Source organism: Hibiscus syriacus, unplaced genomic scaffold (genome assembly GCF_006381635.1).
Source record: "Hibiscus syriacus cultivar Baekdansim isolate YM2019G1 unplaced genomic scaffold, ASM638163v2 tig00110187_pilon, whole genome shotgun sequence".
Taxonomy (NCBI): Eukaryota; Viridiplantae; Streptophyta; class Magnoliopsida; order Malvales; family Malvaceae; genus Hibiscus; species Hibiscus syriacus.
The window spans coordinates 695,062-708,510 of NW_024062618.1; the positions used below are offsets into that span (position 1 = coordinate 695,062).

The window sequence follows — 13,449 nt, forward strand, 5'->3', positions numbered from 1 at the left end:
TAGGTTTATTTTTTTTATTAATTTTGTGTTATCCTATTTGAACATTCTATTAATTTTTTTCATTTTCAAAACTTTGACTTTAAGACCAAAAAGTCATCTTCAAACTTTTGAAACAATAAAAAGTTACATTTTCTAATGTATATTAAAAAAATATTAAATTTAGCAATCAATGTAAGTCAAAAGAATAATTTCATAAAATTTTAAAATACATAAACTCAATCGGTGCAAAAAATTCAAGAACTTAAATTATTTTTTTTTCTTCAAAAATTTGAAGTCTTCATGCACTGTCAGAACAAAGAAAACCTAAACCTAACATAAAAAAGAAAGATGGTATTTGTAGAATTAATAAATTAGATAAGGCAATGATTTATCAACAAATACCATACGCATGCATTAATCAGCCGAGTTAAAACCGGAATATTTAGGATGAAATCGACATTTTTAAATACGAATTTTTAATCGTTGAGGTCATGGTTTTGGCAGTTAATTTATGGGAAATATAAAGAAAGATATGTGTGTACTACTTTGCAGAATGATAATGGCTTTGATAAACTCGTAAGCATCATATATAATTCCGAAATGAAATCATTTGTTCCAATATTTTTCCATGTATTCGGAGGATCATATCGCATACCGTATTCATGTCTCGGACATGAATATCGAAGCAACATAAATATCTTCGACGGAAGAGGGGAATTATGAGAAAGCAGGAAGATCATTGTCATTTTACAAGTTGTTACCTGTAGAGAGCACAATGATAATGGTCCATTGCAGAAAACATAATACAAGCAAGCAGAAGAGAGAACAATCCAACTTTGGCCCTACCTGTTGGTCTCTCCTTAAAGAGTCGAGGTTCGAGTTCCTCCTCTTTAGAGTTCCTGTCCGCGAATACGAAAACACGTAAAAACCAAAGACAATGTTAAGCTGCAGAATTAGTTTAATGATCCTAACGGGGACTCGACGACAATTTTTTTTAATAAAAATGACAGTTTCTTACAGTTATTACTGTGGAGGGAAGCTAGGCTATGATCGTCAACCTGTCGAAGCCTTTTCGTTTTTCATGATCATATGGAATGATTTAACTTTGTCCTCTGCTACTATCTCCCTCAATACATCGTCTTCGATCTTTTCTGCTTGCCACTGAGACGGATCTTCCACGAACGCTTCGCTAAATATCATGCTCGATACCCACTCTTTCCATGTGGTCCGACGGTACTTGTCCTCTTCGAGTGTTCCAGTTGCCAATAGCTGATACACATAAACAACCTTTTGCTGACCAGGGCGAAAAGCCCGTGCAATAGCCTGCTTTGTCTTGGAAGGGTTCCATTCCGAATCCAATAAGATCACCCGTGATGCGGCTGTCAAACTAATGCCTTCGGCACATGCGTTAATCGAAGCGATTAGTACCCTTGAAGCACCGCTTGGTTCCTCGAACTTGTCCATCACTCTTCCTCTCTCGAATAGCTCCAAGTCTCCTGTAAGGACTAATATTTCTCTACCCTTCCGCCACCGGAAGATTCTCTCGAACATATCCGCGAGCAAATTAATGGGGGCGATATTGTGGCAGAAGATGAGAACCTTTTCGTTCTTAATGATTCGATAAACAAGGTTCAAAACGAACATGACCTTGGAACCTTTTCTGAAATCAAACTTCATCGTCTCAAGCTGCATCAACTCTTCTGGACTGAAAAATTTGGCACTACAGTTTGAAGTCCGGACCAGACTAGGATGTATCGAAGCGAGTGTTATCAGAAGTTCCAATTCCAATGGGTAGCCAGTATATGTGGACATTATTTTGTGGAGTTTTACCAAAATCTCACGTTGTATGTCCGTTGAGTTCATCATCAGGGTGTAAATCTGTAGACCGGGGAGGCAGTCGAAATTCCCGCCTTCATACACGTCGATGAATCTGTTTGTGATGTTCCTCAACATGTTAAGACCTTGCAGCCTCTCATCTCCGACACTAGCATCAATCTTCCTAGCAATTTTGTCTAGGAAGAATTTTCTTGCTCGGTTTTCTAACAAATAGCGAGCTTTGTCGAACCGCTTCTTTTTCTTGTATTTCGAATCTAATTGCCTCAAAATTTCATGCACAAATTTCGGTCTTGCGAGGCACAGGGTGTTAAAATATTCACAGAAGTTGTTCTGAAATAATGTACCCGAAAGCAATATCCTCAGATCTGTCTCGACTTTCATCAAAACCTTTCTCAATCTCGATTTAGTACTTCTTGGGTTGTGCCCCTCATCCAATACCAGGAGCCCCGGACTTTCACGCAGCACCTTAGCCATGAATTTTCGGTACTCGAACTTTGCATCTTCTCGCATTAACGTCAAGAACGAAGTGTAGCCCATGACAAGAACACTCGGTTGAGCATGCCACTTCTGTATTTTGTCGAGACAATCCAAAACATGCATAACATCTTGACTAGGTCTCGGTACTCCGTGAAACTTCATCGAGTTATTCTTGAAGACTCGATAACTTCTACGGCCATGAATTAAATGAACCGGTACAGGGATTTCCCACTTGATGAATTCCTTATACCAAGTATATAGAGTTGTCTTCGGAGCAAGTACCAAAGGCCTCTTTCCCGGGAATAATTTCAAGTAGCTGGTAAGGAATGCGATAATGAGAAAAGTCTTACCGGATCCCGGTGTATGAGAAACTACACAGCCGCCCGTTTTCTTCGAGGATGGTTCCATAAGTTGAGGTATCAAAGAACCTGCGATATTTAGCCATAGGAATTCAAAGGCCCTTTTCTGGTGAAAGTGTAACTTATTTCTAAGTTCGGGGATCAGCGCCCATACATTATCACTTTCGTCGGATAATGGTGTTCCTACAGACGAGTAATTGCAGAAAAGATTCAAGCTCTCTTCTTCATCTGCTTTATGCTCCGGCTCATCTTCGTAGCACGTTTTACCGTCTGCTGCTATCCAGCTTTTACGTTCAAGCTAGAAAATGGAGAACATTCTATCACACATCTGGTAGAGCAATAAAAAAATATAGACAATGGAGTCATAGGAGACGAAAGAAAAAGCAGTAACTGGAACAGGCTGCGGTCTTGAGTTTCAAACTTACAAATGGTGCAGAAACATGTTTTATTTCAGTGCTAACAAAGCCACAGATACGACATAGAACCCCGACTTCGTCGTCCAACTTGAATTCATGCTGACAACTTTCACTAGCTTTCCGAAGAGACTCGGCTGATACTCTAGCCTGAGAATCATTCAATTATAAAGGCACATATGCATCAACAGATTATCACATAAAGCAAGAATTTAATCCATAAGAAGTTTGGAAAAACTCTACCTCATCATCGTCAAAGTAAGTTGATGCCATACATAGTTCCATTTCTCTCCACAACATTTCGTTTTCCGACATTTCTTCCTCCTCTTCAACCTGTGGTTGTTCTGGTTCTGTTTTTCTACTCGTTTCTGCGATTTTTGCTTCCTTAAACTGATTCCACCGGTCAATAACGTGCGACTCATCTTTTATGGAAGTAGAATCAATATTCTTCATATATGAATTTATAAGTTTATTGTATGCACCAACACTTAGAGTTGTCTGTTTGTAAGTTTTCGGTTCATCGAAATCATACATTCGTGTTTGAGCAGATAGATAACTTTTACTCTGTACTTTAGTTGGTTGATGTCTTCCCTTCCACACATTTTCACCATCCATATAGTCTACAGCAGGAATTTTCTTCTGCTTGTTCGCACGGCAGCGTTTCATTTTATAATAATACGTAGAGAGTTCCTTGATCTCTTCCGATAAACTTGTTGGGCGTCTCAGGACATGAAAGTTTCCAGAGGCTAGAGCATCGGTTTCGGAAGACACAGGAACTATAGCAAGATCATTCTGATGGTTACTCCGATTGGTTGCACGAGGTCTCCCTCGACGTTTTCCACTTGATTTCTTAGAAGTAGTCACATCTGATATTACCTCCTTTGGTGTATTATTATTGTTCGATGTGACGTCTCGTGTTTCAGACAGGGTAAGTTCTTCCGAAGGACTCGCATTCATGCATAACAAGTGTGATATCGGCAAATCCATATCTGCATCTTGCTCATCTTCCTCTTCTCTGCGGATGTTTATTCTATGTGCAGCTGTTAGATAAAATGTAGTCTCTGTCCCTGGAGGACCATCATGACCAACGAAACGCTCCGGTTGGACAAACCTGCGTTTAGAGCGTCGCAAGTTCATAGCATCATAAACCGACCATTGTTTGGTCTCATCGGCAGTAAAAGCTGCACCGGCTCCATTATTTTCGAGGGGGTCGAATTGGACCACATTGGAAACAGAAATACCATTCTCTGATTTGATATTTACTGCCTGAAGATAATTATTATATCTCGAGGGATTCTCATCATCTTCAGCTAGAATTTGATAGACAATCTTGTTCTGCACGGACTTGACATTGAATGCAATCTGCTTCAAAACAGACATAACAAGCAGCCACGACATGTCGGATGAGAATTTCCCCAAAAATATCTTAGTTTTTTTCAGTGTCGAGCAGTCCTCCGAGACATTCCATCTATAGTGCTGATCATCACAAGGATGTTTTTCGAGCTTTTGTAGGATACGAATCTGATCAATTCCTACCACTTTAGTCCCTGTGCTAACAGCCCCTTTCTCGGAACCGAGAGGAGCACGGTTAACATAGAAGTTTATGTAGAACTGGCATGAGCATTCGGAATCGTGAGGCTTCCTCTCGATGGAACTTATTTTAGCATCAACCAACACCTAAAACAGAAACAAAATCATTAGATCGAAACCGAAATCATCTATGTTAAAAAAAGCAAGAAAGTATGTCTTACAGGCTCCGGAGTCTCTTCATCTTGACTCTCTGTCTGCTCTAGGCAGGAAAGGATGCATATATCAATACCAGGCCTCAAGAAGCAAGTGCAATCGGGCAAAGTTGCCTTACGAGACCTAACACGAAAATCAGCGAACGGTTTCTTCTCGATCAAATATCGATCATCTATAATATGTAGAGTCATGTATCCCTTCTTAATTCGTATGAGTTCCACAGCTTGCCATGAGTCTCCGATGAAGACCTCGAAAGCTGTCACAGGAGTAAATCAATAGGGTAATACAAAAACAGAACAGTGGAGAGAAATGACAGTACCATTATGTAACATGTTGAGACAAGATGAAGATGAATCGATCTTCTAAACAAAGTAAAAATTTCAACCATTTGAAGATCATTATTTACTTCAATGATCGGGACGGATCGATCTTCCATATACAGACCTTTTTCGATCTTTCAAGCGTAAACTAAGTGGCTATCCCCCTTCATTACTAGCAAAATGTCACAAATATATACCTAATATGCATGATAAATAACTCAACTACACAAGCTGGTGAAACCTGATGAGTTCTGATTCGAACCCGAAAACGCTGATTGTTAGGAGGTAATAATGCTTACGATATTCATCGAACGAATGCTCCGGGTAATATAAATGCCTTTTCCTCATTGTGTTATCAGTCAATCACGTATATCTGCAAAACTTTATTAAAAACCAGCCATTTTGAAGCTCATCCAACAACAATCAAACTCATGGTTACATGGAAAAGAAGTGCAAAAAGTACACTGATAGAAATAGTAATAATCTAACAAACATCTTTCAAGGTTAAGAATGCCATGAAAATTCCAGTAAAACTAGTATTAGTAGACAGTAAATGTTTCACTTTACCTGAAAAAAAAACAGCAGGATCAATGATATATTTCCCTATAAAGTAAAAATCTACATAATTTTCACAGACAAGGAAAGGGGGTTGAAAAAAAAACTGCAAAAGAAATATCAGACTTTACCATAAAAAGTGGATTATACGATTGACAGAAACACAACCCTCCATTTCATGCATGGTTGAATTCAAGTTTTACCAAAATTTCAATTCCAAAACTGTTGCTATAAACACTATGAACACAAAGAAGCCCTCTTCGAGATGATCAAATGAACTGAATATAGCTTAAAACATGAAGATCAATGGAGAAAAATGAGACCTTGAAGTTAACATTTACCTGAAAACTGAATCTGGGTGTTAAACAAAATCAGATTCCAAAGAGATTACTGCAACTATTTAACACAGGATGAAGTGAGGAACAGAAATGAGTGAATGGAAACACCGAAAGAAAGAGAGAGAAAAAAAGGGGGAGAGAGATGAAAAGATAGACAAGGAGAGTGGGGGCGAAGAGTTCTATAAATAAAATATATGTCTGAAAATCTGGGGTTCTGTGTAAATGACTTTATGTTGGCAATTTACATGACCTCAAAAAGTTAAAGAGGTGGCCCCTGCACGTAGCAGGCAAGGATGGTAAGTTTGGTAAATAAGGAAAGAAGAAGAGGGTATTAATGGGGGATGACGGTTTTGTGAATGGACGGCGGTGATTGACCATCATTGGTAGTTGAGTTTTCTTTGCATAATATTTAGGGTCCACCACCAAAAGTGCTGGATTTTGCTGATTAAAAATGGGATTTTTTTACATCAAGGTAGGTCAGAAGCTCGTGTAGGATGAAAAATTATAACTGCAGTGACTGAAGCTGAATTTACTGGGAATATCTTTTACCTTTCTTTCTTCTCATTATTGAAAAAGTTTGCATTTTTCCTCTGATTCTTACAAAAATGATAAGGATGATGACTTTAACCGTTTTATTTTAGTTTAACCATTGTTGAACTTGGTCAATCTAATGGTAAGTTAGTGGGGAAATTGCGGGTTATTCAACTACAAGTGATGCACTAGTGAATGCTATCTGCATGTGAACTCATCTATATTAGTTAAAATAGTGTTAAATTAGGATCATCACATAATATAATATAACGGTGACATTATAACAGTTTTGAAAATTACTTAACATAATATCAACATTATATGATGAGAAAATCACATCATGATTTGTTCGATTTATAACTATTACATAACATCGTAATAGGCAATACATTACGCCACAATGTCACAATAATATCCCAATAAACTATTAAATTGTTTGATATTTTCCTTCTTTGTTTGTCACGTGAGGACACCAATCTTCGTGCTGATTCTTGGATTAAATTTGGATGTGATATTTGTGTTCAAAAATAATATTCTCACGACACTCGACTTTGATTTATTATTATCAGTGATCTTTTAATACTTTGATATCTTATTGTGGTTCGTTTGTCGATACAATCATATATGTTCATATATACTTTTGTTCGAGTTTTTTTTATTGAAATTTTAACATTTTTCTTGTATAATCTCAAGTGGCTAGTTTTTTGTATAAATTATTATAGGAATATGTCATAATTATATTTTATTGTATTTTTAAATATTTTCTCCTTTTTAATAAATTAGTGACTTCTATATATATATATATATACATATATAACTCTAACTCTTTCTTTAAATCTAAAAATTCTAAGAAAACTCAGCGTATATTTTTAACTAAATATTCTAATTTACTTTTATATTTTTATTTTGTAATTATAATATTATAATAAATGAATACAACAAAATTTAAACTTAGAATAAAAATGAGTTTTTATTAAAATTTCATACGTACTTAAAAAGTATTAGAAAAATATTTTAAAATATTAGTTTATTTAAATTTAAAATTGAAAGAGATTAAAAAATATTCACATCAGTTAACAATAATTTCAAATTTTTAGACAAAAAATAAATTTTCAAATACAAAATTAAAATATTTTTGTAATAAATAAACTAAAATAAACATTTAAACCTAATAGAATAACTTTTTTCTGATTAATCATAAGTATTAATAATTAAAAGAACCCGTATCAATAAATAATCATTATAACGTCACGTCATAATTGTTTTTTAGTTAAAGCAAAATTCTTTGGATAATTTCACTGACAAAATAAGAATAGGTGTAAGAGCCAAAACTGCAGAATAAATATCTTAAGATTGCGTTCCTGTTGTTATTCTTCAACTTACAACATTTCTGATGTAAGAATTCCATTTTGTTACACCCTATTATATAAAGGAATATATATATAGTTGGACCCTCAAATTTTAAATCATTTTTATTTTGCCCCTACTTTTTATTGTTAATTTATATTTTATTCTTGAGCTGTTATTTTGATTCCGTCCCTGTCCATATTGACTCACTAACCTTCCAAATCTTCATCATCTTTGTTCTAACAACAGTATCAAAAGAAACAAACAAGGCTGAATACCAAAAAGAAAGGCTTCAAAATTACCATGAATGTTCTGTAAAGACTGTAATGAAAGAATACAACTATAGAAAGAAAATTTTGCAATTAATCCATCTTGTCGGGCTTATGATTTGCACTAATTATAGTGTTTTTGGTGATGATGATGTATTCTGTGTTAACATATAGGCAAATCTGGTGGCGGCGGTTGGATTGTCTGTAGTTCTCCGACTCCATTCTCAACAAGGAATGCCTTTGCCAAACCCCAATTGATATGAACATCCAGGTGACAGTGCGTTAGCCACACTCCTGTTATTGCCAAAACAAAAACAAAATTAATGATTTCATCAATGAAAGACTGGTTTTTTAATGATGTTTTTACCTGGATTATCAGCTACGAATCTGATGACTGCCCATCCATTCACCGGAACTCCCACTGTGTTCCTCAATGGCGGATCAACAAGATTGAATTTTGATGTGTCTGTTTTAGGATTGAAGTTCCCGAAACCTTCTGCTATGATATAGAAATCGTATCCATGAAGATGAATCGGGTGATTCTCTGGTGTCACAATGCTTGTGTCTTGTATCACGATTTGTACAACTTGGTTCCTTGAACCGGTTGAAAGAGCGATCGGCTCACGTTTCCGGTGGAATCGAATTTCAGCGGAGGAGTTCCTGGGAAATCTTGGGTGAACACCCCTGGAATTCCTTGTCGGTGAGCTTGTAACAATGAGAAGTTCCGTGGGAGAACGAACGAGACATTGTTCATGCTAGCTGTGAAACGTGTACCGTTCGGTTCTTGACAATGACGCTTGAGGAAATTCGGTGGCCAGTTGTTGAGTCCGAGACCGATTGTAAAGAGCAGGTTTTCGTCGATATTGGTTGGGACTTCGACCTTTTCTCGACTTCTAAAGCTTTGGCTGAAGGCTGTGACAGTGTTGGTGTCATTGTAGGCTGGTAAAGAAGGCATAATTGGAGTGGCTGCCTTGCTTTTTTTTGGTATTGCAGGAAACCGATTTGTATTCAAGAATGATGGTGGTGGTCGTGTTCAAGGCCAAGAAGGAACATTGTGGTGGCATGCTCACAGTTCTTGGCTTAGAGCCACCGTTTATGGAGCTCTTATCATCCGTCCCAGAGACAGTGAATCCCACCCTTTCCCTATGCTGAAACGTGAAACACCAATCCTTCTCGGTAAAAGGCATCTTAGCATCTGCAACTCCTTTTAAACTATGAGTATGATGATCAAACTGAAATGTTATATACTTTTGATGATTATGATTAGGTGAATGGTGGGATGCTAACCCCATTGATGTAGTGAGGGAAGCAACAGGAACAGGGGCAGCTCCAAATGTCTCTGACGCATATACCATCAATGGTCAACCTGGTGATCTCTATAAATGCTCCTCCAAAGGTAATTTCCTTAATCCCCTTGCTTAAAAATGAGTGTTAACCGTAATAACTGAAATTCAAACTTGAATTCCCAATATTTTTACAGAGACTACAATAGTTCCCATCGACTCCGGCGAGACCAATCTCCTCCGAGCATCAATGCCGTCTTGAACCAACCACTTTTCTTCAAAGTCGCAAATCATAAGCTCACTGTTTTGGTGCTGATGCTTCCTATACCAAACCCTTTACCACTTCTGTCCTCATGTTAGGACCTGGCCAGACCACTGATGTTCTGATCCGAGGTGATCAGAAACCGTCTCGATATTACATGGCGGCTCGAGCATACAAAAGTGCGCAAAATGCACCATTCGACAACACGACCACCACCGTCATTCTTGAATACAAATCGGTTTCCTGCAATACCAAAAAATGCAAGGCAGCCACTCCAATTATGCCTTCTCTAACAGCCTACAATGACACCAACACTGTCACAGCCTTCAGCCAAAGCTTTAGAAGTCGAGAAAAGGTCGAAGTCCCAACCGATATCGACAAAAACCTGTTCTTCACAATCAGTCTCGTACTCAACAACTGCCCACCGAATTTCCGCAAGCATCATTGTCAAGGACAGAACGGTACAAGTTTCACAGCTAGCATGAACAATGTCTCCTTCGTTCTCCCACGGAACTTCTCATTGTTACAAGCTCACCGACAAGGAATTCCAGGGGTGTTCACCCAAGATTTCCCAGGAACTCCTCCGCTGAAATTCGATTCCACCGGAAACGTGAGCCGATTGCTCTTTCAACCGGTTCAAGGAACCGAGTTGTACAAATCGTGATACAAGACAAGCATTGTGACACCAGAGAATCACCCGATTCATCTTCATGGATACGATTTCTATATCATAGCAGAAGGTTTCAGGAACTTCAATCCTAAAACAGACGCATCAAAATTCAATCTTGTTGATCCGCCATTGAGGAACACAGTGGGAGTTCCGGTTAATGGATGGGCAGTCATTAGATTCGTAGCTGATAATCCAGGTAAAAACATCATTAAAAAACCAGTCTTGCTTTGATGAAATCATTAATTTTGTTTTTGTTTTGGTAATAACAGGAGTGTGGCTAAAGCACTATCACCTGGATGTTCATATCAATTGGGGTTTGGCAAAGGCATTCCTTGTTGAGAATGGAGTCGGAGAACTACAGACAATCCAACCACTTCCGCCAGATTTGCCTATATGTTAACACAGAATTCAATTTTTTAGTATTTCTATTTGTTGGTGATTTGAATAGTGGCATACAAATTCATGGTTATTTTCCCCTGCATTTGGGAACTAGTTCCATCCGCTGCTACATTGTTTTCTTTCAATAGTTGTATTCTTTCATTACAAAAAACACATTAATGGTAATTTTGAAGCCTTTACTTTTGGAATTCAGCTTTGTTCATTTCTCTTGATATTGTCGATAAAACAATTCAGATTATTCATTAATTGCAGAGATATACTACAATTTTATACATTCGCCCCCTAACATAAAATTCTGCTACCGTCCCTATCTATATAACCCCTATTCATAATGAAAATTGGAGAAAACACCATCATACAGTCAACCTCTTGAAAATCTGTACGATTCTTTATCCAATGCAAGCATCACTATACTCACTGTCACCCTTCAACCAACATCGACAGCCCTCTATAAACAGAGGTTCATAGAATAAGATAAAGTTTATTTCATAAAATCCTTATTAGTTTAGAATTCTAAAATTTTAAAACGAGTATATCATAGTTTATTTATTTGAGTGAATTCCTTATTCAATCAAACAAAGATAGATTTAATACGCTTTGATGAAGATTCTTACGGAGATAAACATTGATGATAGAGAGTCTTGTTCTCCGAGAAAACTTGTTTGAAAAGTCAAAATTACTTCTTAGAGATTACTTGTTCGATAAGTCATCTTTATTTTATGAACATTTCTTCTTTGACCAGCTATTTTAAGGGATAAAAAATCTCAAAATTTAAAGCATATCTTGGATATTTTATTTCCTTCCAAACTACTCATTTACAAGGTCATGTGCTGCCGTTATAAATAGTCTTGTATTTTCGAGTAGGGTTTAGATTAAATATTGTTTGTATGTGTTTTACGAGTGTTGTTTACTTTGTTATCAGCAAGAGATTAAATAATAGGTGAAAAAAATATTATATAGAGAGCACCTACGATTAGTGTGGAACTAAGTTAAGGTTAATCTATCTCTTGTACTAAGAATATTATAACAGACTTCTCTTTAAACAAAATTTCTTAAACGTACGATCGTACATCCAATCTCTGTAAACAATATTTTTATATTTATACTTTATATTCCGATATTTACTTCAATTACTACACCAACAATTAGCTGTACCTATTACTTGTTGTGAGTTAATTACGATAAATGATGGGGTTCTTTTTAGGTTAGGTGATTAAGAGATGAATGCTTATATCAAAAGAGACTAACCATTGTCACTTAAACTAACAAAGCTAAATCTTCAACATAAATGATTTTTTTCCTTCTTTCCTAAGACATATTCTTCAGTTGCTTATTTGTTGTTAAACTATTTTGACAGTGACAGTTTCTTACATTGACAGGTGCTTATGAATAACCAACTGATGTCAACCCCAGGCGATTTCAGACCAAATTCTCCAACTTTATTTCGTTTGGTCGCCTAAATTATAAAACAACCAAACTTGTCAAGTTTTCACTGCTAATTTGTTGGTTACTAACGAAATAGGGAAGACAAATATGAAACTTGGTTTGCATTCGCTAGCAATGTACGACAGAGTGCACATTAAACTTTTGTCACAGAGAATGTTCTCTCAACTGTTTTATGACCATCTAACTAATTTTGATTATAATAAAGTTTCAAAGGACTGTTTTCCGTAATCTTATTTTCAAGTAGTCTTACACTTCGTGATTTGAATACACTCTTAAGTATTGGATGCAATGGTAAGATACATTGTACTCTAAAGAATATTTATCTTAACAAAAACATTTACGAACCTTAAACATCGACAATGGAACGAACTAGGAGGAGAAGAAAACGTTTCTAAGTTTTAGGTTTTGCCTAAACATGTAAGTTGTCAATGAAAATTTAAGACGCTCCTTCAATTAGCTCCTCTTTCTAGTTAGCAGTGTGTGAATTGCATTACAAAACAGCTCTGGTGAGCTGGTGCATTCAATCCTTTTGGGTACCTTTTCCTAATATAATTTAAATTAGTTTGTTTGGTGAATTTTTTTTGGGGTCAAAGTATTCAATTACAAATTGGTTGGATAATAAAGTCTGCATTTCACCTCTAATATATGAAATTTTGAATTATTAAAATATTATTTTTAACATTTAAAAATATTTTAAAAAATTAGACAAATCACAATCATAATAATCAATTGTTTTGATAAATAATAATAATAATAATAATAATAATAATAATAATTTTGATACAATTATAGGAATAAAAATTCATTCATAAATGAAATGAATTAATCTAATTTGAAATTTAAAGTATTAAAATTTTATGTTAATTAAATTAAAATTAGCACTATAGATAGCATCTGTCGGTATGGTATTTTCAATCAAACAATATCCAAAGAAAATAATTGAGAGAAATTTATAAGTATTAATATGTTAAAAGTTTCTCAAAAGAAATGAAGCATCACAATAATGATTCTTCGAAAAAGAATTGTTAATTAATTAACTGTTAATATTTATCGCTAATGTGGTATATCTATATGGCATTATCATATCTACTCAAGTGTCGATGTGTCATATGACATATATGCTTAGCTACATAAGACAACTTGATCATTAGTTAATTAATAATTTTTATAAAAATAAATTATTAAAATAAAATTTGGAGGATTAAAGTGATTTATAAAAAGA

General features: G+C 35.7%; 1 protein-coding gene and 2 pseudogenes across 2 annotated transcripts; 1 reads left to right on the plus strand and 2 right to left on the minus strand.

The window, feature by feature from the left end:
• Positions 1 to 606: 606 nt before the first annotated feature.
• LOC120217554 (SNF2 domain-containing protein CLASSY 1-like) lies at positions 607 to 6,159 on the minus strand. 2 transcript variants are annotated; one of them, XM_039214641.1, is made up of 7 exons: positions 6,024 to 6,159; positions 5,427 to 5,488; positions 4,816 to 5,063; positions 3,308 to 4,741; positions 3,077 to 3,214; positions 998 to 2,949; positions 607 to 878 (listed from the first exon to the last, which is right to left on the minus strand). In XM_039214641.1, exons 2-6 carry the CDS (start codon positions 5,473 to 5,475, stop codon positions 1,033 to 1,035), a joined length of 3,786 nt encoding a protein of 1,261 aa, XP_039070572.1. In that variant the 5' UTR covers positions 5,476 to 5,488; positions 6,024 to 6,159; the 3' UTR covers positions 607 to 878; positions 998 to 1,032. The 2 variants fall into 2 exon arrangements, with proteins under 2 accessions (XP_039070572.1, XP_039070573.1); XM_039214642.1 differs by having other exon boundaries at positions 5,427 to 5,508; positions 6,024 to 6,125.
• A 2,095-nt stretch (positions 6,160 to 8,254) lies between these two features.
• Positions 8,255 to 9,178, minus strand: LOC120217556 (annotated as a pseudogene).
• On the plus strand, positions 9,175 to 10,934 carry LOC120217331 (annotated as a pseudogene).
• Positions 10,935 to 13,449: the final 2,515 nt, after the last annotated feature.